At 42.1% G+C, this 21,322-nt stretch overlaps 1 protein-coding gene across 1 annotated transcript in view; it reads right to left on the bottom strand.

Annotated features, from left to right (window-relative positions):
- Positions 1 to 5,925: 5,925 nt before the first annotated feature.
- The window catches only part of LOC147437954 (nucleophosmin), a 61,339-nt gene continuing 45,942 nt past the window's right edge, over positions 5,926 to 21,322 (bottom strand). Inside the window, exons 3-7 of the mRNA XM_086487348.1 lie at positions 8,133 to 8,201; positions 7,895 to 8,026; positions 7,273 to 7,350; positions 7,053 to 7,181; positions 5,926 to 6,357 (exon numbers count right to left, since the gene is read on the bottom strand). Of these exons, the coding sequence (XP_086343474.1) occupies positions 6,163 to 6,357; positions 7,053 to 7,181; positions 7,273 to 7,350; positions 7,895 to 8,026; positions 8,133 to 8,201 (603 nt within the window). The 3' untranslated portion in view covers positions 5,926 to 6,162. The remainder of the gene's footprint in view (positions 6,358 to 7,052; positions 7,182 to 7,272; positions 7,351 to 7,894; positions 8,027 to 8,132; positions 8,202 to 21,322) is intronic.

Raw genomic sequence — 21,322 nt, 5'->3', positions numbered from 1 at the left:
ACAAAGGCGAGGCCCAAAGCCCAGAGCTCCCATAACTTCTTCTATATAGGACCATTCTATCCTATCATAGGCTTTGTCAAGGTCCAGCTGTAGCAAGATGCACTCTTGCTTGGAGAAGGATGCATACTCTATTCCTACCATTGATACCAAGATATTGTCATATATAGATCTCCCTTTAATGGACCCGTGTTGATGGGGAGAGATGATCCGACTCAGGAGGCGGGCAAGTCTGAGAGCTATCACCTTGGCAATAATTTTGTATGCTACTGACATCATTGTAATGGGACGCCAATGTTTAAGTTGAGAGCAGCAAATCTATTTGGGGATGGGTTTGATAAGCCCTCTCTTAACACTTGCATCCAACGACTCTTCGAAAACAACTAGATTGGCCATCCGTGTGACTGGACCCTTGAGATCTTCCCAAAATTCCCTGAATAATTTAGTCGTCAGTCCATCCCAGCTGGGGGACTTTTCATTGCCAAGAGCTTTTAGTGCCGCTGAGCATTCTTCCTCAGAGAAGGCCTTTTCCATGCGGTTGGCTTCCTCCTGGGGAACCTTCTTTTCAACACTTCCAAGTAAAGACGCCCGGACTTCTTTTACTTCCTGAGATTGGGTCTCTGGCTGGCCGATAATCTGGTTGAGATACTTGAGCATAAGTGCAGCCATCTCATCTTGGTTTTGAATTGTATTCCCTTTCTCATCATCGAGCACTTGCACGCGGCCTCGACTTTTCCTCATTGGCTTTTTTTACCCAAGGACCCGACGTTTTGATAGCTTTTTGTATAATCTGAACAAATACATTCCAAGCACAAGGTTTATTCATTCCCACATATTTCTTGAGCTTTCCCAACGCTTTCTTGGTGATGCTTGTGAAGGGAGGGTCTTTGAACAGGTATGTCCCTATAACAAGAAGCTTTTTCTCCCCTCTCGGGGATTGCCCCCCCCCCCCCCCCCCTTGCTTAAGTTGTAAGTGCAATGGCATGTGATCGGGAGAGGCTTTTTGTTGAGATTACCTTCATCTCTACCGTCGATGAGATCCAGTCAGCTTGATGAGAGCAGTAGCATCTATCCAGCCGGAAGGCGATGCAGGCATACTGAAGGCTTGTGTACGTGAATACAGGCATGTTGTTCCATGGGCCCACTTCCCACAAGTCAATCATAGCCCACTTCTCACATAAGCTCAGCCATTTAGACTTTTCTGAGCCAACTAGTAGACTGGAGGAGCCTAATCTGTCCTTACTTTTCTCAACCATATTGAAATCTCCATACCATCAACCACTCCCCTTCCATCGGAGTATCCCTGAGCTGCATCCACAAGAAAAATCTTACTGAAGCATTTATATTCTCATTTCCATGCTTAGATAGTCACAATTAAACTAATGTTTTGATAAGTGTTATTGAACAAAATCTCAAGATGCATAACAGTGTATACAATTTATGTAAAATTGAATCCCAAAAGAATTTGTATTTGAATGGTTTTAATCTATAGAATCACTTTAAATCATACTTTTTAACTAAAATTACCACATTGATTTTTGTCTTTCTAAAAGAAGCCTTAGAAGAGAGTTAAGTTATACATACTTTCAATGTTTTCATTGATGATTGAGACTTACCTTGAATGTTATTTAAATGGATTTTTTATTTCACCTTTCATTTTGCATCCTCACATGGCTTGACTTCTCTTGCATTCTATTCTTTTAGAATGCTAAAGTGAAGCTTCACCTTACATAATTCTAGTAAATTCTATACATACATACATACACACACACACACACACACACTATATATATATATATATATATATATATATATATATATATATATATATATATATATATATATATATATATATATATATATATATATATATATGTATGTATGTATGTATGTATGTATGTATGTATTTATGTTTATTAGACCTACCTTTTTTATGAAGGCATTAAAAAAGAAGTCCTTAAATAACAAGACATTAGGCAGGGCGTTTATAACATAGTCCGTCGTTGAAGACAATGGTGGGGGTCAAATCGACCAATAAGCCGTTCTGGAACTGCTAGTTTGTAATTGTGTGTGTATATAGACAATACAATTTAATATTAAAACAATACAATTGCAACACTGATTAAAACCTACTTTCGATAAATCTTTCCTCTCCTCTTACCTACAACAGGCCATCATGAGTCCTCACCTTTCTTTATTTCCTTTTCATTCTCTTTTGTTTTACAATACCAATGTGCACATTTCTTGTTGTTTAAGTGGGACCCTTGTAATATATAAGAAATTTATTATTTATGTATATAATGGATAATATGATTTTATATTAAAACACAACAAAAATAACATGTGATTGTACGCATTGATGTTAACATACTCCCCATAAATCTCTTCCCCTTTTAACACTATATTTGTGATTTGAACCACAATAGTGGCTTGGCACCTCATTCTATAAACTTGGCTCTAAAACTATCTATTTTTCAAGAAACCCTGATCATAGGATATCATTGAGGTCCTATGGCATAGAGGAAAATTTTAATATACCATTTATTCCAAAAGAGTGAAATTAAAAAAATTAAAATTTTAAAAACAGCAAGAAGCCACAAAACTGGCTTTTAAATTTAACATCATACATGTTTTTGAGGTCTAAAACAATTCCAGAGTTTTTTTCTCAAAATAAATATGTATAGATTCTCATTGTATAGTATACATAAAAGTTTCAATGTGCTTTGAAGGTTTTTAAGGGATTTACATGGGATATCAAAACTTTTGAGAGATTTTTGCTCGATTGTACCTAAAAGATGGCTCTTAAAAAATAAAAATCTTACATTAAATTATTTATTTCTATTTTTTTTAATTGCTAACATACCTTGCAAACAAATCCCTAAAAGGTTTGGATGAGGTTTTTTGTGGTCTATGAGAACAAGAATTTACAAAAAAGTTGCTTATAGCCACAAAAGTGGCTCATGTTCACACATCCCTAGTGTTAACTTCAGCATTCTTCGTGACTCTAGTTACCTTGTTATTTTACCTTTCATTTCCTATTGAGGTGTCCAGCATCTCGTGATGGTGCACTGCAATTTTGGCACCAAGAAACCATGCAAAATGAACGGTTGCAATTGACTACCCTCCGACCCCCAATTGTGACGGTGGGGAGCGAGCCAAGTGGAGACCACATGTGGGAAGTAGGTGCATCATGGCGATAGCCCCTTATGTAGTCCATAGTGAACTTTCACCTTGTATCATTTGGATTGATCATATAGCACAATATTCAAGATATTCCATTGTATTAATTTTTGAACTTTTTTTGAAGAATGTATTATAGTTGGACTTTAGAGACTTTGTTAGGCAGAATGTCTAGAGGTCATCCCAAGGAATATAAAAGAAACAAGAGAAATCATCATAAAAGAAGAAGCAAGCTCCGATCAATGGGACCTGAGAGACCAGACAAACACTTAGAAACTTCGATTTAAAAAATCTTTGATAGGTCCACATCTTTAAACCAATTCTTCCAGCACATAATAATTTTGTGTAGGAATACCATGTAAGAATCTATCTTAGCTACTTTTAACAACATACCTTCTCGGATGTAATGGAAATGAGCTAGGAAGAGCAATTCTTTTGACTATATGTAAGCAAGAGCCATAGTCCCATACTATGCTAAGAATCTTAGAAAATCCTTGTTCCTAAATCTTGGTGTTATTAAAAGCTATGTTGATAAATTGAACAAAACTAGTTCAAAAAGTTGACAAGGAAGACATAAACAAAATTAAACGTATTAACATATAAAAATGAAATCTTATTTAAAAGTAAAATGTCAAGTACATGTGTAGTGTACAAATCTTTTGTGTCTCACGACATTTGTCAAATGTACAATACATAGAATTAAATGTCAATGTAAGAGAATATTTATTTATATCCGTAATCCAATCCTTAATCTTCAAAAGAATCTAAGTGTTATAAAGCAAGAGCAGACATCCTCGGTGTTCGCATTCATCCAAAATGAGAAAACACATAGGTAGCATGGATTGATTTTTACACAGTGTCAACAAATCTACCCATATTGGGTATTGATGTCATTCATGTTTGAGCACCTGTGTTGCAAAAGTGTACTAAAGAGAAAACACATAGTCAGCATGAATGCGTTTTACAAAAGTGTCGATAGAGCCACCCACGTCTTATTAATGTCACTCATGGTTGAATCAGCTATGTTAGAAAAGTGTTCCAAGGACTGATTTTTCCTTAAAAGAAATTATGCAGACCTTCTACTGCCTCTAAGAAAGATCAATCTATCAATTCAATTGTGGCCATTTTTACCATGGGCAATCATCCTAGTTGGTTATTCAAATGGAATCAAGTGCAACACACAACGGTAGGCCGTTCAACAGTCACATGATTGACTTAGGGCTTCAGTTCAAAATACCAATAAAGACAAATCAACCAGTTAATGACCATGGAATTCATAAATAATAGTTCAATAAAACTCCAAACAAGATGTGCATAGCTTATGTAGACATTCTTATATGTCCGAAGCACTGGCTAATAAACAACCAATGCAAGAATCACCTTAGGTTATTACCCATTTAGTACAAATTTTCTAAAAATCAAAACAAAACTTTATGCATAGGAAAATAATCAATTAAAGTAGATTTTCTGCCCACATAATCTTGATTATCCCAAAGATAATTGTTTAGTGCCCCGCCAACGCAGGCCAAAGAATCTTAATGCACACAAGTCTCATGGACCATGAGAAACTTAAATTTACTAACCAGAAAGAAACTCACATCAAAGAGTTGTAGTCAGAGGGTGAATGGACATATATATAGGTTCCACATAGGATTCAGAGCCAATATTGCGTCCTGTGAGGTTTCACAATGTGAGACACAAATCTAAGGAGTGCATCATTCTAACCATTCATGTTTTAGTCAAACTCAATCAAACAGATATCCCGTTATCGAAAATACACAAGTTGCATGCAAGTCTACGAGACTTAGGAAGATGGAAATCTCTTGGATGGGACGGGCTTACTGTTGAGTTCTCTCTCCTTTTTTGGGAATACCTGTTGGATAAGTAGGTTTGTCTAGCTTCTTGCCATATAGTGTGAGTGGCCCCCATATGAAGATATCAAGACTGGAAATAGATGAAGAAATCAAGAGTATTATCAGCTAATCATAAATTCAAGAAAGGCCATCATATTTGAGACAAAACAAGACTCGTTTTAGTCATCCATCATGTTGAATAAAGTCACATGCTCTGCGGAATAGTTTAATCAATGAAATATTAATTAAAGTGTTAATTAAGAATTGATTCAAACTAATTAATAAACAATAGATTAATTCCTTACATTGGTTAGTCAAGTAAACCCTCATTAGAGAATTAGATAACACTTACATGGGTACAACTCCTAGTACTATGGCTTTTGATTCAACCACGCACACCAAACCATGCCAACCCCGCCTAATTAGCCGACGGCCCCATTCTTGTGAAGCTTCAGTAATGAAGTATATGCAATCCATTGCCCTACCAGCCAGGGAGTCTACATTTTTTAGTTCAAGGTATAAAGCATGCAAAAATTTTATGCACAAAATGTTGAAGGGTGAAAATATCAGGCTACTTGTAGACATTTATCATTTTCATAAGTGGGGTAATCAGTCGCTAATCAGTCCATCTTCCAATGTTTGGAATGAGGAGGATGTGTCTTGTCTCTTTAGAGATATGAGTATGTATGTCTCAAAAGATGTGCCTTACAGGCGAAGGGAACTTCAAAAGGGAATATGAGCTTACGTGGAAGCCTCTCTTAGTCTTCTAAACTGCTTACATATGCCATAACAATAGGCTAATCCTGCAGAAATTTAAGCGCAACATCAACCTTCGATTTCCATATAAACTATTAAAACCAACCATTGCCAATCCAATCATGTCCAACACACACAATCCAATAACAGAGCAGCCTTCCTCATTTCTTCCATAGCAAGTGTCGGTACAAATGGTGTCACCCATGTGAGGATAACATTAGAGCAATAAGTTTCAAATGCCAACCTTAAAGGTCAGACCATGTACAGTTGAGGTGTAAGCACAGAGTACTAAAGCTACAAAACTTTCGGTCATGAAGTGTCCAAATCAGTGGTTCCTCAACACATCAAAAGCCAGAGTTGATACAGAATCTTGATATCACAGTTCTGCAGTTGCGGACTCCATATTCTTTGAATTTGAAGCTCCAGACCACCACTGTTGAAGCCGGTTCGAGGCATTCTTCACGTGTTTCTGGGCAGTTGAAAGTGCCTTCTGTGTTCTGCTCTTGATGGCAGCTATAATAGACTGACTATGGCTAGTGTACTTGTCTGCTGGTTTGGTTTGAAATTTCCCCTGAAACATTTAATAGATGTAACCACAAACATTTGATAGATCAGAAAACATTTGACCACAAACATATAAAGGATCCGGAAACATTTGACCACAAACAAACAAAGGATCAGAACACATTTGACCGAAGTGCTAGCTTGGCTCTCAGAAACAGAGATTCATACAATTTGTCCAATTGACTCCTTGAAGATAAAATGCCAAACTCTAATATAATGGAAACATGGTCACCACAAGAAACAGACACGGAAAAACAGGAGTTTAGAGTTTTGACCGAGGTCAGAGTAGTCAAGAAACGGCAGTTCTTTTAATTTAAAAAATAACTTAATGTACAATCTATTGTAGGACTTAAGCATACACAGAGCCACCCAAGATGCCCACTAGTCACAATGAGTGTTTAAAGCCACAAGAGTCGCTCTCAAGTACCCCTTAAACCTTGGGGGGGGGGGGGGGGTGTGTGTGTGTGTGTGTGAGAGAGAGAGAGAGAGAGAGAGAGAGAGAGAGAGAGAGCAGTACACACAGTGCAGAGTCTATAGAGAAATGCAAGTCATAAAAATGATACTGCGGAGAATAAAAAGTGACATGCAGATTTTTTAACTCCCCCATAAAAAGGTCATTAATGCAGAAACAGAACGGTGGGACACGGCTGGTCCTTTTCAAGGAAGAAAAAGCGTTTCTTGTTACTATGAATGGAAATGTACCTTAGTTTGGGGCATATCATCTTCCTCTTCATCATCATCCTCATCCTCATCCTCCCCACTGAAGTTTGGAATCCCATTCATAAGATCATCCTTGGAGTATACCTTCATCCCAGGTGCTCCAGGCATGTCCTGCAATGTGAACAAGTAAATTCAAGAAGTTACTTTCTTGCTGGATCCTAGCATACCGCACGAAGAAAATATTAAGCACAACCAAACTTACACTCATTGATTTCATTATCCTCTCTATTTCGGCATCTTTTGATGACTTTACCATGAAAGCCTCACCAGGTACCCTATCCTAACATTGCGCAAGCAAAACCAGGTTACCTCCAATTGCATTATGATATTATCATCCTGTAAATCAATGAACGAGAAGGGCCGCAAGGGAAAGTGCACTGCAAAAAACAGCACCTTACGAAGCACCAATATTGAAACAAAGTAAATAAATGTGAGGCTCCAGGAATAGAGAAGAAAACAACAAAAATGAGTTCCCCTGACTGCTGTCTAAATCATCGTAACTATTTATCTTGAGGCTTCACGACATGGAAGGAGCCTCACATGCCAAACATTTACCTTCTCCTCACTTCAAAGGCATCAAAGACAAAAGAAACTTGTAAGCCATTCTGCTGAGCAGAGCCCGCCTTGAGGTTCTTCAACCAAAAACAATCAAAAAACACAATGCAGAGAAGTAAGAGGAGTGCACAATGGGGGACATGACTATACGAGCTGGTAGAGTGCCATGCAGTGCCGATGTAGACAGGTCCAACAAATTTTTCTGTGCCACAAACTTGAACCTCATGTATGACACCTACACTAATTTTCACCTTATTTCGAAGAAATACCTTAGGTACGGAAGGTATCTTGCCACGGCAAGCTTTACTAAGATCTTTGCAAAGATAATTTGATAGCTCATCCACAGATACAGCCCCTTTATACATAAACTCTGCAATATCTGTATCATGATAGCCTATAACCTGCCAAAAAACGTACCCATGATAATGTATCATTAAGAAGAGATTCTGAATGGTTGCTAGTACTCCTCCAAAACTATTTACTTCTTAATGGAGGTTCAACAAATACCTCTTGGCAAGCCTTCTCAATGGTCTTGCACTCCGTTTTGCATTCTCCTTCCTCCTCTTGTCGAACTAGCTTAAGGCATAAATAAAGAGGAAGATTGGCAATGTTATACAAGAGTCGAAAAGATACAAACTCAAAAGCCGAGATTATATTTTCTGAAGAAAACAGACATTTCAAAAAAAAAAAAAAAACTAGAATGACTTTCAAGTGATGGAGGTAGTTCCACTGTATATTGTGATGAAAGGAGGTCTTCTAACCATCTGAGCTAATTTTCCCACATTGAATCATTATATCAAAGATGCTAACAATAAATCTCTAACCAACAAGCCACTGGTGAGGTGGTGAATCCACAGCAAACACACGACTAAACTTGGAAAACTATTTTCACTTTGAACTTTCAGAGAGACACGGAGAGGCGGAGTTCCACGCAGTAGCCCCTAATTCAGGCACCTGTAATGGTACTTCCTTTTCTTGTGATAAAATCACACACTACAACTAACGGGAAGTCACTCTGCAACTATGTAGCTATACACTGTCACAAAGTGATGAGGTGGCGTGTCTAATGGAAGAGACATGGCCAAGTGGACAAGAGAAACTCAACCCAGGACAACTTTGAAGTTGTGGGCGAGGGGCCTAAAAAGGATTTAGGATTTAGAAATCCTAACCCAACAACTTAAAGAACTCGTGGAGCACTGGCCAAGGGGCCTAAAACCCTAAAAATCAAAAGCTTGATCCCTGGAGGAGATTTCTGATTGACATGCTAACGTGGCAAGCTGTATGAAATTCCGTGTTTTGCGCTTCTGGCTGTTTTGGGCAGTTTCCGTGAGCTATTGGCAGCAGATGCTTTTGGGGGTTTGTGCTTTAGATTGAGTGCTTTTGGGGCTCTGTTTTTCGGCATCCCTTGTACAGTTTATAAGTGCCCTTGGGGTCACCTCTCGAGACAGCATCTGGATGAGAGTCTCGGAGAGATTTGGACCCTCGGGGAGTTGTACTTTGCAAGCATAATAATAAAGAACTATAGAAAGGGACTTGGGGCCAATGCATCTAGGGTCGTCTCTCTCTCTCTCTCTCTCTCTCTCTCTCTCTCTCTCTCTCTCTCTCTCTCTCTCTCTCATCAGAGACTAGACTGACGAGAGCCTATGCAGCCTTGGGAGGATTGGAGAGGATGTGTTTGCAGGACCAAGTTCAAGAACCGCGAACAAAGCTCTGGCTTTTTGACACTCTAGTGACTTCAGCTATGCTCTACGGAGTTCAGGTATTAGTAGACCATCATGGGAAATCTGGTAACACAGATGGATGGAGATGCATGGAGAGGCCTTTGGTCTCTATGATCGCTCGGATGATTCGGACTAAGGCCTCAGTGCCGCATAAGATTATCCAAGCCGAGCTAGCCGCCCCCCCCCCCCCCCCCCTCGTGGTCGAGTCATTGACTAGATCAGTATCCTTTATACACAGTTTATGGGACCTCCCCGGAGACAGATATGCTCGGCTTGCCCTGGAGTCATCTCGACAACAAGCGCTACAAGGCGATACAGCATGTTGGTATGCTCGGCTTGCCCTGGAGTCATCTCGACAACTAGCGCTACAAGGCGATACAGCATGTTGGTATGGACAGATGACAGCGTGGTTTCAGTCACATGGTTTCAGCATGGATAGATTGCATCCGTTTCAATACTCCCTGGATGCACCCTGCCTATCTCTCACACGGACAGAAATCACTAGACTCATATGTCAAGATCTAATTCAGCTAGATACTAGGAACACATGTCAGGATCTGATTCAGCTAGATACTAGGAGCACATGGATACAGCCGACACAAGAGTTGGGCACAAAGATGGCCTGCTAAGGAGAGCATCTTCTCCAACTCACGGAGGACAGTTTTCTAACTAGGCCTGCATACATGGATACGCACTTATCTCATGGGATACGATGCGCTATTGGGCAGATAGCACATCCTCACACTAGCTCTAGATTGAGACTGGCCGATTTTTCGAGGAGTACTGGCGTGGGGCCAGGATATGTCACTTATGTCGCTTAGAGCCAGAGACAGAGCTGCACTACACATTTCATTGCCCGACGTAATATGAGATACGAGGCGCTTCCATTGTCTGTCCAGAGAGGGTTTTGGACCATTTTCTAGAGTCATGAGATACGAGGATAAGAGATGTCTCGGATTGTTTCTACTAGAGCTAGCAGACTTAGGGAGAGCTTGCTAAGGACATCAGGGGGGAGAGAGTCTCAGAGACAGATCACAGATTTCTTTACACCAGCAACGGGAGAGCTAGAGGAGCAGTCATCACAGCAGATCTCAGAGCCCACCCACACTAGAGGTACGTTGATTGATCGAGCCATTGAACTAGGCAGATCCAGACGCCCACAACCTCAGGGGGTCTCCCACCATCGACGAAAGCTACAGCAGAAGATGTTAGGGAATAAAGGCCTAAGTGCCTTGTACTTATAACTTATAAGTTAAAAAGACTTATAAGTGAGGGGGCCCAAGTGTGAATGGCCCCCTAGTCACTTACTCATATACTCAAATGTGAAGCCCAAAAAGAACAAGAGCGTGGCTTTTCCCAATTTCCAACGAGCTCTCTCTCTCTCTCACGTTTTCTCTGCGTGTGCTCTTTCTGCGCCTATTTCCTCTTCTCCTTCACTCTCATTGCATAGGATAGCAAGTGGGCTCTCTCTCCTGCTCCCCCACACATGGTATCAGAGCTTTAGGGTTTCCAAGAGAGCCATCTTCGCAACACAGATCAAAATTCTGTTTTTGCTCGCTGCGGAAAGGATATTCAACCGTTTTCGATCAACTCTGTCGCGAAGGGATCCTCTCACCGTGTAGAATCGACCTCCGGTGACAGTTTCCCCAAAATTAGGGTTTCAAAAACTGGCGAACAGCAGCCTATTTCTGCTGAAATTGACCAATTTCGGGGTCAATTTGATGCAATTTCATTAGGGCAAGTCTCACAGGTCAATCTTACAGGTGTTTCCACCAACGAGGTTCTGAAAATTCAGCAAAACAGGTGTTTACAGGTCTGATTTTTGCCCTAAAACAGGGAATTTCAGCAAGCAAATGATGTATACACCTTGTGGAAACCTTTGGTAAGAGTTTGGCAGTGAATGCACGCTGTTTTGGGGTGATTTCGCGTGAAATTTGCTCGCTGTTTTTCTGTAACAGCAAGCTGTTTTTTGCCCGATTGCGCACATTTGGGCATGTTTAGGTCGGCAAAACAAGGTTTCAGTGTTTGCAATCACTCAGAATGGCTTCTAGCAGTGAAAGTGGCAATTTGTTGCACATTCGCAAGCTTGAAGGTGCCCATAACTTTGCTATATGGAAGAAGCAATGTTATAATGTGATGTTGCAGAAGAAACAGGCGAAACCTATTAAGTTACAGGGTGTGAAACCAGTTGATATGGAGATTGAAGAATGGGAAGAAGTGGACGAGTTGGCTCGCTCCACGATCATGCTTTCGGTGTCTGACAATTTACTCTTCAATGTAGAGAATGAGCAGACAGCATGGGGCATGTAGAAGCGTTTAGACGAGCTGTATGCACAGCAGAGTGCTGCCAGTAAAGTGTATTGGCTTAAGAAGCTTATGGATCTCCGCATGAAGGAGGGCACACACATGTCAGTGCACCTCAATGAATTCAATTCTATTTTCAGCCAACTGACAGAGCTGAAATTCACGATTGATGAGGAGTTCAAAGCTACTTTTCTGCTATGCACATTGCCCGAGAGTTGGGATGTATTCCGGACAGCTCTTAGTAACTCAAGTGCGTCACTTAAGTATGCAGATGTAGAGAGTTCTCTCTTGATGGAAGAGATGAACAGGAAGAACACCACAGGTGGGTCTTCTAATGCATTGCACTTGAGAGGCAGGTCTCAACAGAGGGAGAAATCTGACAGTAAGGACAGGGCACGCAGCAAATCTCGTAGGAAAGATGTTGTGTGTCATCATTGTGGAAAGAAAGGGCATTATAAACGGGAATGCTATGAGTGGAAGAAAGAGAAGAACAAGGGTGCTGAAACTGATGCAAAGGACAAGGGAAATGCCAAGAAGAGCACTGTGTTGATTGAGGAAATCAATGTTGCTAGTAGTTGTGACAGTGACAGCAGCACTGATGTACTCAATGCCTCTTCTGTGGATGCACATACCCTTGCTATGGGTTCTGATGTGGACATGCATACTTGGATTCTTGATTCAGATGCCTCCTTTCATGTAACACCTCATAGGGATTGGTTTACACAGTACTCAGGTGAGGTGCAGGGCACTGTTTATTTGGGAGACAACTATGCATGTGACATTGCAGGTATTGGCAGTGTCCAGTTTTCTTTTGCTGATGGTATGACTTTTGTTTTGCACAAAGTGCGCCATGTGCCACAACTCAAGAAGAGTTTGATTAGTACAGGGCAGCTAGATGATGCAGGCTATCACACCACTTTTGGTGATAGCAAGTGGAAAATTTGTAAAGGGGCCCGGATTGTAGCCAAGGGTTGTAAATCGGACACTTTGTATCCTTTGCATGTATCTAGTGTGCGTGACCATGTTGTCGCCGTAACCGAGCAGCCAAGTGTTTCTTTGTGGCATGGCCGGTTGGGACACATGAGTAAAAGAGGAATGGAAACTCTGTCTCGTTGTGGTTATTTGCCGTGTTTGAGGTATGCTGATTTTTCTCATTGCGAGCACTGTATTTATGGTAAGCACAGTCAAACACCGCACAAAAGGTCTCTTTCTTTGAAGTCTGACAGGTTAGACTTAGTGCATTCCGATGTATGTGAAATGCCACAATTGTCCTTAGGGGGAAAGAAATATTTTGTCTCGTTTATCGATGATGCTACACGTAAGGTGTGGGTGTATCCAATACGTGCTAAAAGCGATGTTTTGGATACTTTCAAGAAGTTTCTTGCGTTTGTTGAGAATCAAACAAACAAGAAGCTTAGGTCTTTGCGCTCAGACAATGGGGGGGAGTATGTATCAAAAGCATTTATTGACTTTTGTGCTACTAAAGGTATTAAAAGAGAGCTCACGGCTCCTTTTAATCCCTCTCAGAATGGAGTTGCAGAGAGGTTGAACCGGACTATCCAAGAGAAAGTTCGGAGTATGCTGTCACATGCTGCATTACCTCATGGTTTTTGGGCAGAAGCTGTGCAAACAGCTATTCACTTGATTAATCGCTCACCTAGCAAGGCTTTGGGTGGAAAGGTGCCTGAGGAGGTGTGGTCTGGCAAGCCACCCTCATATGCACATTTAAGAGTGTTTGGTTGTGAGGCCTATGTTCACATCCGGAGTGAACTGCGCACCAAACTAGAACCAAAGTCTCATAAATGCATTTTCCTAGGATATGGTGAGGATGGTGAAATGGGGTATAGATTATGGGATCCCGCATTACGGAAAATCATACGCAGCAATGATGTCATCTTCAATGGAGATTGCATGCACAAACAGCCCACAAAGGTCGAGGAAGTGCGCCGGGTTGTTTTTCGTGAAGATGTTACATATGGACAGCCAAGAAGGCCCAATGTTCAGCAGCCTTTACATGCTGAAAATGGTGCTGAAAATCAGCCATTAGCTGCTGAAAATCAGCCCCAACAAGTTGCCATTGATGCACCACAGGTAGGGGAACAGGTTGATGCTCCTAGACCGCCCGTTGTTGCGATGCAACCGGCTGAACAGCCTGCTGTTTTTGATGGTTTACAGGCTGAAAATCCACCTGTTATGGATCATTGGGTGCGTAGGTCTACTCGGGTGACAAGGCTCCCCGATAGATATGAACCGTCTTTGGACTATGTCATGCTTACTGATTGTGGTGAGCCGTCTTGCTATAAAGAGGCTATGCAACGGGAAGACAGTAAGAAATGGTTCAAAGCAATGGTTTCGGAAATGCAGTCTTTGGAGAAAAACCATACATGGGACTTGGTTGATTTGCCTAAAGGGCATAAGGCTCTGCCATGTAAATGGGTTTACAAGACCAAGGTCACATCTGATGCTTCTTCTAAGTACAAGGCACGTTTGGTTGCTAAAGGGTACAAGCAAAAGCATGGTGTGGATTTTGATGAGATTTTTTCTCCTGTTGTAAAGCTTGCCACATTACGTCTTGTTTTAGGCCTGGTTGCTTCTGAAGATATGGAGTTAAAGCAAATGGATGTCAAAACAGCGTTTTTGCATGGCGATTTGCTTGAGATGATCTATATGATGCAGCCAGAAGGTTTTGTGTCAAAGGGGCAAGAGAAGAAAGTATGTAGACTCTTGAAGAGCTTGTATGGTTTGAAACAATCTCCCCGTGCATAGTATCACAAGTTTGATACATTCATGAGGTCTCAAGGATACAAAAGAAGTAATTCTGATCACTGTTTGTATATCAAAACGGCAAGTGATGGATCTCTTCTATTGCTGATTTTGTATGTTGATGACATGCTTATTGCGGGTAAAAATGTCATGGAGTTGGATGCATTACAGCAAAGCTTAAAGAATCGCTTTGACATGAAGGATCTTGGTGATGCTAATCATATTTTGGGCATGTGTATCTCTCGAGATAGAACCAACAGGCGTCTGTATCTATCTCAATGAGATTATGTTAATAAGGTGCTACATCGTTTTCATATGGATGGGGGAAAGGCACTTGGTACTCCGCTGCCTCCATATGTAAAACTGACTGCACATGACTGCCCAAACACAGATGATATGCGGGCTGAAATGGCCAAGATTCCTTATGCATCAGCCGTTGGCAGTTTGATGTATGCTATGGTTGCTACACGTCCGGACATTGCATTTGCGGTGGGAGTGGTAAGCAGGTACATGAGCAATCTCGGCAAAAAGCATTGGGAAGTAGTGAAGTGTATCTTGAGATACTTGAAAGGCACTAAAGACTTGTGCATTTGGTTTGGGAAGAGTGAGACATCTGTGCATGGCTTTACAGATGCAGATTTTGCTGGACATCCAGATTGCAGGAAGTCTACCTCTGGATATGTGTTTACATTCACAGGAGGTGCAGTTTCTTGGATTTCTAGACTGCAAAAATGTGTTGCTTTGTCTACCACTGAGGCTGAGTATGTGGCTGCCACTGAGGCATGCAAAGAAGCTTTGTGGCTCATGCGTTTGGTAGAAGAGCTAGGCATTAAGTCACCGGTTCCTGTGCTACACTGTGATAGTCAGAGTGCTATTATGCTTGCAAGGAATCCTGTTTTTCATGCCAAGACAAAGCACATAGAGGTGAAGTATCATTTTATCAGGAGTGTGCTTGATGACAAGAGCATTACACTTGTCAAGGTGCACACAGATGACAATCCTGCAGATCTTTTGACCAAGAGTCTTCCAGCAGAGCGGTTTGCATATTGCCGTCAGATGATGGGTGTTGGATGAGTAAGTGCATGATCAGCTGTTGTATCATAGTTAGCTGATTCTTTGATCTCCCAAGGTACATTGCCTTTAGGTGGGAGGTTGTTAGGGAATAAAGGCCTAAGTGCCTTGTACTTATAACTTATAAGTTAAAAAGACTTATAAGTGAGGGGGCCCAAGTGTGAATGGCCCCCTAGTCACTTACTCATATACTCAAATGTGAAGCCCAAAAAGAACAAGAGCGTGGCTTTTCCCAATTTCCAACGAGCTCTCTCTCTCTCACGTTTTCTCTGCGTGTGCTCTTTCTGCGCCTATTTCCTCTTCTCCTTCACTCTCATTGCATAGGATAGCAAGTGGGCTCTCTCTCCTGCTCCCCCACAGAAGATCCAGATCACTCTAGCTCGACATGCAAGACGCCCAATCAGAGTACTGACTTTGGAGGATATTGATGAGATTTGACAACGATCGATGAGAGATTTCATTTGAACCCACCACCCCCCTCCCTCTATCTCGTTTCAGTTCCGGATCAGCTTCAAATTCATTTCCTTAGTGTTTTAGTTTTAGTTCTTTGTACTTTCCGTACTCATACACACCAATTGTAACTTTCTGGTCTCATAGGTCATTTTGGCCTTTCAAAAGACGTTAATATAACATTTCATTTCATCTCTCTCTCTCTCTCTCTCTCTCTCTCTCTCTCTCTCTCTCTCTCTCTCTCTCTCTCTCTCTCTCTCTCTCTCTCTCTCTCGTCAAGTTCAGTGATTTTGCAGTTTCTGTTCGTGTGTTGATGTCACGAGGACGTCGCAACTGCTAACCTTAGTTGTTGGTTTCTTTCCAATGATTTTTGTTTAATTTTTGAGACCCTCTTTTTGAAGTTGCAAATGGTCAGACATTGTATGGCCAATGTGAACAGTAGTTTCATCCACATACGGGAAGTTGGTAAGCACTGGAATTCGTATAGTAAGAGGATGTTTAGGCTCAGTGCAAGATCATGTAGGTCCCCCCGTCGCACTTAGCAAGTTGGTGGATACTAGGAAGTGAACTCAATGAAGGCATAAAGTCAAGGTGGGATCACCAACAAAAAGCATCCGACAGTTGGGCCACATTACACTTTTGGATGCAGTCCCAATGAGGATAGATGGTCAAAAGACCAGTGGGAGCCCAACGGAAGCATCTCCTAAAATTTAGGGAACTGCTATTTTGGGCCACGAAATCTATTCGCGTCATTAGCTTTAGAATGACAAGGGGAACATTTTATTACTCTGCTGCAAAGTCAATTGATGCACGAGTTGAGAGATTTTTAAGTAGGAAGCCCAATGCGGGGAAATTGCATGTATGAGTGCCAAGTGGCACTTTTTGGCCAATTTACCAAGTTTGGGAGAACAAAACTCGTAACTAACTTTTTTGAGCAGTTTTGGAGGCTGATAACTGTGATTTTCAACCATTTCTCTCCATTTTTGAGCTTTCCATGACTTTACCTAGGACCAAGGAGCTCATTTTCAGCACTGGAAGGCATCAGATGCGTGTTTACAGGGCTGTTTTGCTGCATTTTCAGCGATACGCAGGTTTTGGCAGCCATGGAAATCTTCCCCTTTTTGCATCTATTTGTTCACAGATGCATTACAGGTCAAGCGCAGAAGAGGGGACCCTCGATTTATGCTGGGGGGATGCTTCATTGAGAACCTGTCACAGGTTAAGAGCTATGGAGTGCTTTCTTTCCCTCTCATCTCACAAATTGATGACGTGGCTGCCTAGTGCACACACAAACACACACCCCTGGACAGACAGAAATGCTGACGTGGCTGTCAGCCCCGGGAATTGCGGAAAAGCAGGACACTTGGCAAGCCGTACAGCATCCCGCGATTTGCGGCGTAAGTTGCGGCGTAAGTTGCGGCTTTCTGGGCGACGCTTTATTTCCCCTAAGGCAGCAAGAGAGAGAAGCTTTTCTGCTTTATTAAACCTTGAGAGAGAAAGAAAGAGTCCTTGCTTTAATTTTATCAAGGCTTTTGATTTTTAGCTTTTAGGGCTCGGCTTTTGGCATCCCTTGTAACTCTTTATAAGTGAAGTTGGTCTCTCACTTCTCAGAGCATCTAGACGGAGAGTCTGAGAGTGAGACCCAACCGCACTCTTGTACATTGAACTCAGATTAATACAAAAACAAACACCGAAAGGGACGCCAGTCTTTGGGGCCAATATCTCTAGGCACGGAACTCCGTCGGGCCAGTGTTGAATCGATTGTAAACTGTGAAATGTTTTGAAGTGGTTATTTGGTGTTGTCGCAGTAGATTCTTGACTTGGAGTGTCCAAGTCTGTTACAGTAGTATCAGAGCACGGCCGATTTCTCTTCTACGGGAAATCCGATCCTAAATTTTTTTTCCGCGGCACCTATGGCTTCACGCAAGGATCAGTCGACTCCCTTTGCATCCGAAGATGTGGCAAGGGATCACAACGAAGATTCCGGCAGCGAGTATGGCCCGCCTTGGCCTACTCAAGCGAAGCGACGAGAGATGGAGCGTCGTCAATTGATCGGCGATGCAACAAAGATGATGCTCAATTTTGCGAAGGACCCAAAATTTGCAAAAGATATGAGCGAGACTTCTTTTCAAGAAGTGCATGCGCAGTGGCAGAAAACAACACCACCACCCCCAAAACCTTCTCTCAAGAAACCTTCTGCTCACAAGAAATATTCAGAGAAGGAATTAAAAGAGGTGGTTGATGCACAGATTGCTGAGCTTTTTGACGCGCAAAACAAAGCTAAAAAGCACGACAAAAAGCATAAGAAAGGCACTGACTTCCCGGGTTATTTGGGTCGTCAGTCAACATTTGAAAAGGCAAAGAAACAAAAGAAGCGTGTTCGATTTGAAGAAGTACCCAGTTCTTCTTCTTCTTCTTCTGACAGTTCTTCTTCTTCTTCTTCTGACTCGAGCGAAGAAGACCGCAAAGGCAAAAAGCGAAGCAAGAAACAACGCTTTGGAAAGGGCTGCCTCTTACTTTAAGGGGAATGCTCGAACTTGGTGATCCACGCTTCTTTTAAACAAGACTGCGTCAGTTAAATGCCTGAAATTTAAGAATCTTTTTATTTCTTCTTGGCTGACTCAAGAGTATGAACGCGATATACGAGCTGCTTGGAACCATCTTCAGATGACCAAGAAAGATACAGTGGACGTGTAACAGACTTGGACACTCCAAGTCAAGAATCAACCGCAACAGCACCAAATAACCACTTCAAACAATTCACAGATCACAATAGATTTGCACTGGCCCGGCGGAGTTAAGAGCCTAGAGATATTGGCCCCAATGTTGCTAAATTGGCTTTATCTAACAGAAAAATAATTTTAAACGAATTATTGGATTTATAATTGAGAGGGTTTTCTCGCTTGGAACAAAAGGAAAAATAATTCTAAATGAATTATTGGAATTTTAAGTGAGAGGGTTTTTCTCATTGGAGACATCCGAGTACAGAGTATTCCTGGTGCATCATTCAAAGTAATGACGGGAGCACTGTGAACGAGAATATCTGTAAGGCCACCAAGAACGGGTACTTCTGATGCGTCACATCGGATGGGTGACAGGGAGCATCGGAAAGAAGTATCCGACCATCCGGGAACGGACATCTTTGATGCGTCATAGGATGGGTGACATAGAGCATCGTGAAGGAGATTGTACCGTAAGTTCGGTAAGAAAGGATTAGGTGATGGGTATTCTTGATGCGTCACAAGGTGGGTGACGGGTGCATCGGAAAGGGAATATCCATAGTCGGGAGGAAATTCCGAACTGTGTTAGAATTGTGCACAAGGAAAAAGCAAGCACTTGAATGAAGATGGGTTCAGAGGAAACTTTGAGGAAAAACAGATGCTTTTTGAGAAAGCGGGATTGCTTTTCGGGAAAGCAGATGCTTTCCCGCGAGGAAGTCTATGTCTGCATTGCAACTGTGCATGTGATTGCATCCAGGGACGCCTGGGAAGTGCTGTGAAAGCATTGTTTTGAACTTATAAGGTTTTATTGAGTTTTTGGGCAGGTTCAGACTATTTTTAAAATACACCGGCCGCCCACTTAATAAGTGGGCAGCCATCTGATAAATAAGGCAACAGATCAGCCAGCGTGTTCTCTCTCTCTTTTTTTGGTAGAACAGAAACAAAAAAAAAAAAAAAACCCGGCCGCGATCTCTACGCAAGCAGCTATTCATGCCCGTGGCTAGGAGCTATAAAAGCATCACATGCCCTCACTCAGAGGGGGGACCAATCTTTGCAAGGAGGAGATGCTGCTGCAGATTTCAGCCGTAAAGAAGACGTTGCCGGTGATGCCCATGGCTGCCCCAAGTGTACCAGATGTCGCCAAGACCCAGTGCGCAAGTTCCCTCGCGAAGAAGTGCCTACGAAGCGTGTTTCCATCGCGACAAGTTGCTGTTTTTCTCTGTTTTCAGCCCATAAACGTCGTAGACGGGGCTGATGTACGAGAAGGAACCCGAGAACACACCTCTTTTGTGTGTAGGATTGGAAGAGAGGATTTTCTATGGAGAGATCTCTTCCGAGGAATTGCTTTTCGAGAATCGAGTTGCGTTTCGAGCGTCAAGACTTTGAAGGTAACGATTTTCATGTTCTGATCTTTGAGTATTTGATTGCAAGTGTACTTCCTCTTCGTGAGGGAGTAGGAGCAGAGGAAGGCATGAGCCTCTGCAGGAGAAAAGCGCTCTGAGGAACTAGAGCCAGATCAGCCCAAGGGTTTCGTACCCGAGTTTGGGAAGTAGATCCATGGATCGGAGAGAGGTAGTCTCTCAAGTTGTGATATGGAAGTTGGGATTCCCAAGTAAGGACTTCGTGTCCGGGAAAGCAGAGTTGTTCTGCGGGAAGAGGACTCTGGAAAGAGAGTTGCAGGGATGCCATGCCTTGAGTCTGGAAGGTGAGATCCAGAGGCGAGAACCTTGATTCTCGAGGAATTGGAATAAGGAACGGAAGTTCCTTGGAATAGGGTTTTGCCCTAGGAATCGGAAGTTGAGGCTTCCGGGAACCATCAAGTCTTATTCTAGAACGAACGTGGTAATACGTTCGGTTCAAGTGCTTATATAGACTTCTCCTCAGTAATAAAGATACTATTTCGGGGGGGGGGGACCAGCCCTTCTTCTGGTCCCAGTACTGTGTCGATCTTCTCACTCTCTATCTCTCTCTTTATCTATTTCTCTCTATATCCTCTGGCTTCAGTAATAAGTGATAAATCCTATTTATCCGAATGTATTTTATATTGTTATGCGCTCCCGTTTGTGACACCCAAAGACTGGCGCCCCTTTCGGTATTTCTTTTGTATTAATCAGTTCAAAGTACAAGAGAGTGGTTTGGGTTTCAGATGCTCTGAGAAGTGAGGCGCTCACCACTAATTTAAAGGTTACAAGGGATGCCCAAAAGCAGCGTCCCAAAAGCTTAAAAGCAAAAGCAAATTCTCTCTCTCTCTCTCTCTCTCTCTCTCTCTCTCTCTCTCTCTCTCTCTCTCTCTCTCTCTCTCTCTCTCAATGAGAGTCGGTAAAGCAAGTTCTCTCTTTTTCTCTCTTTCTCTCAAAGCGTAGCTTAAAGAAAAGGCATCTGCTGAAAATTCTGCCGCAAAAAGCAACCAGCGCAATTTTCGGGACTGCCGTACTGCCACGTCAGCAACCCAGCGCATTTTTCGGAATTTTTTCTCCTGCTGCCCTAGGGTTAGGTTTTCCAGGGATTAGGGTTTGCTGAAAATTAGGGGTTTTGGCAGATTTTAGGGTTTGCAAGAAATTAGGGTTTTTTGGCAAAAATTAGGGTTTCTGCTGCCGGTAGCCACGTCGTCACTTTGTGACATACACCCTCTTGAAAGCATTGTAATCGACCGCGATTACGCATGCAA

The sequence above is a fragment of the Adiantum capillus-veneris genome, chromosome 17 (assembly GCF_014529385.1).
Source record: "Adiantum capillus-veneris isolate H3 chromosome 17, ASM1452938v2, whole genome shotgun sequence".
Taxonomy (NCBI): Eukaryota; Viridiplantae; Streptophyta; class Polypodiopsida; order Polypodiales; family Pteridaceae; genus Adiantum; species Adiantum capillus-veneris.
The sequence above is the reverse complement of the archived record's forward strand: the minus strand, read 5'-3'. Positions and strand labels throughout refer to the sequence as shown.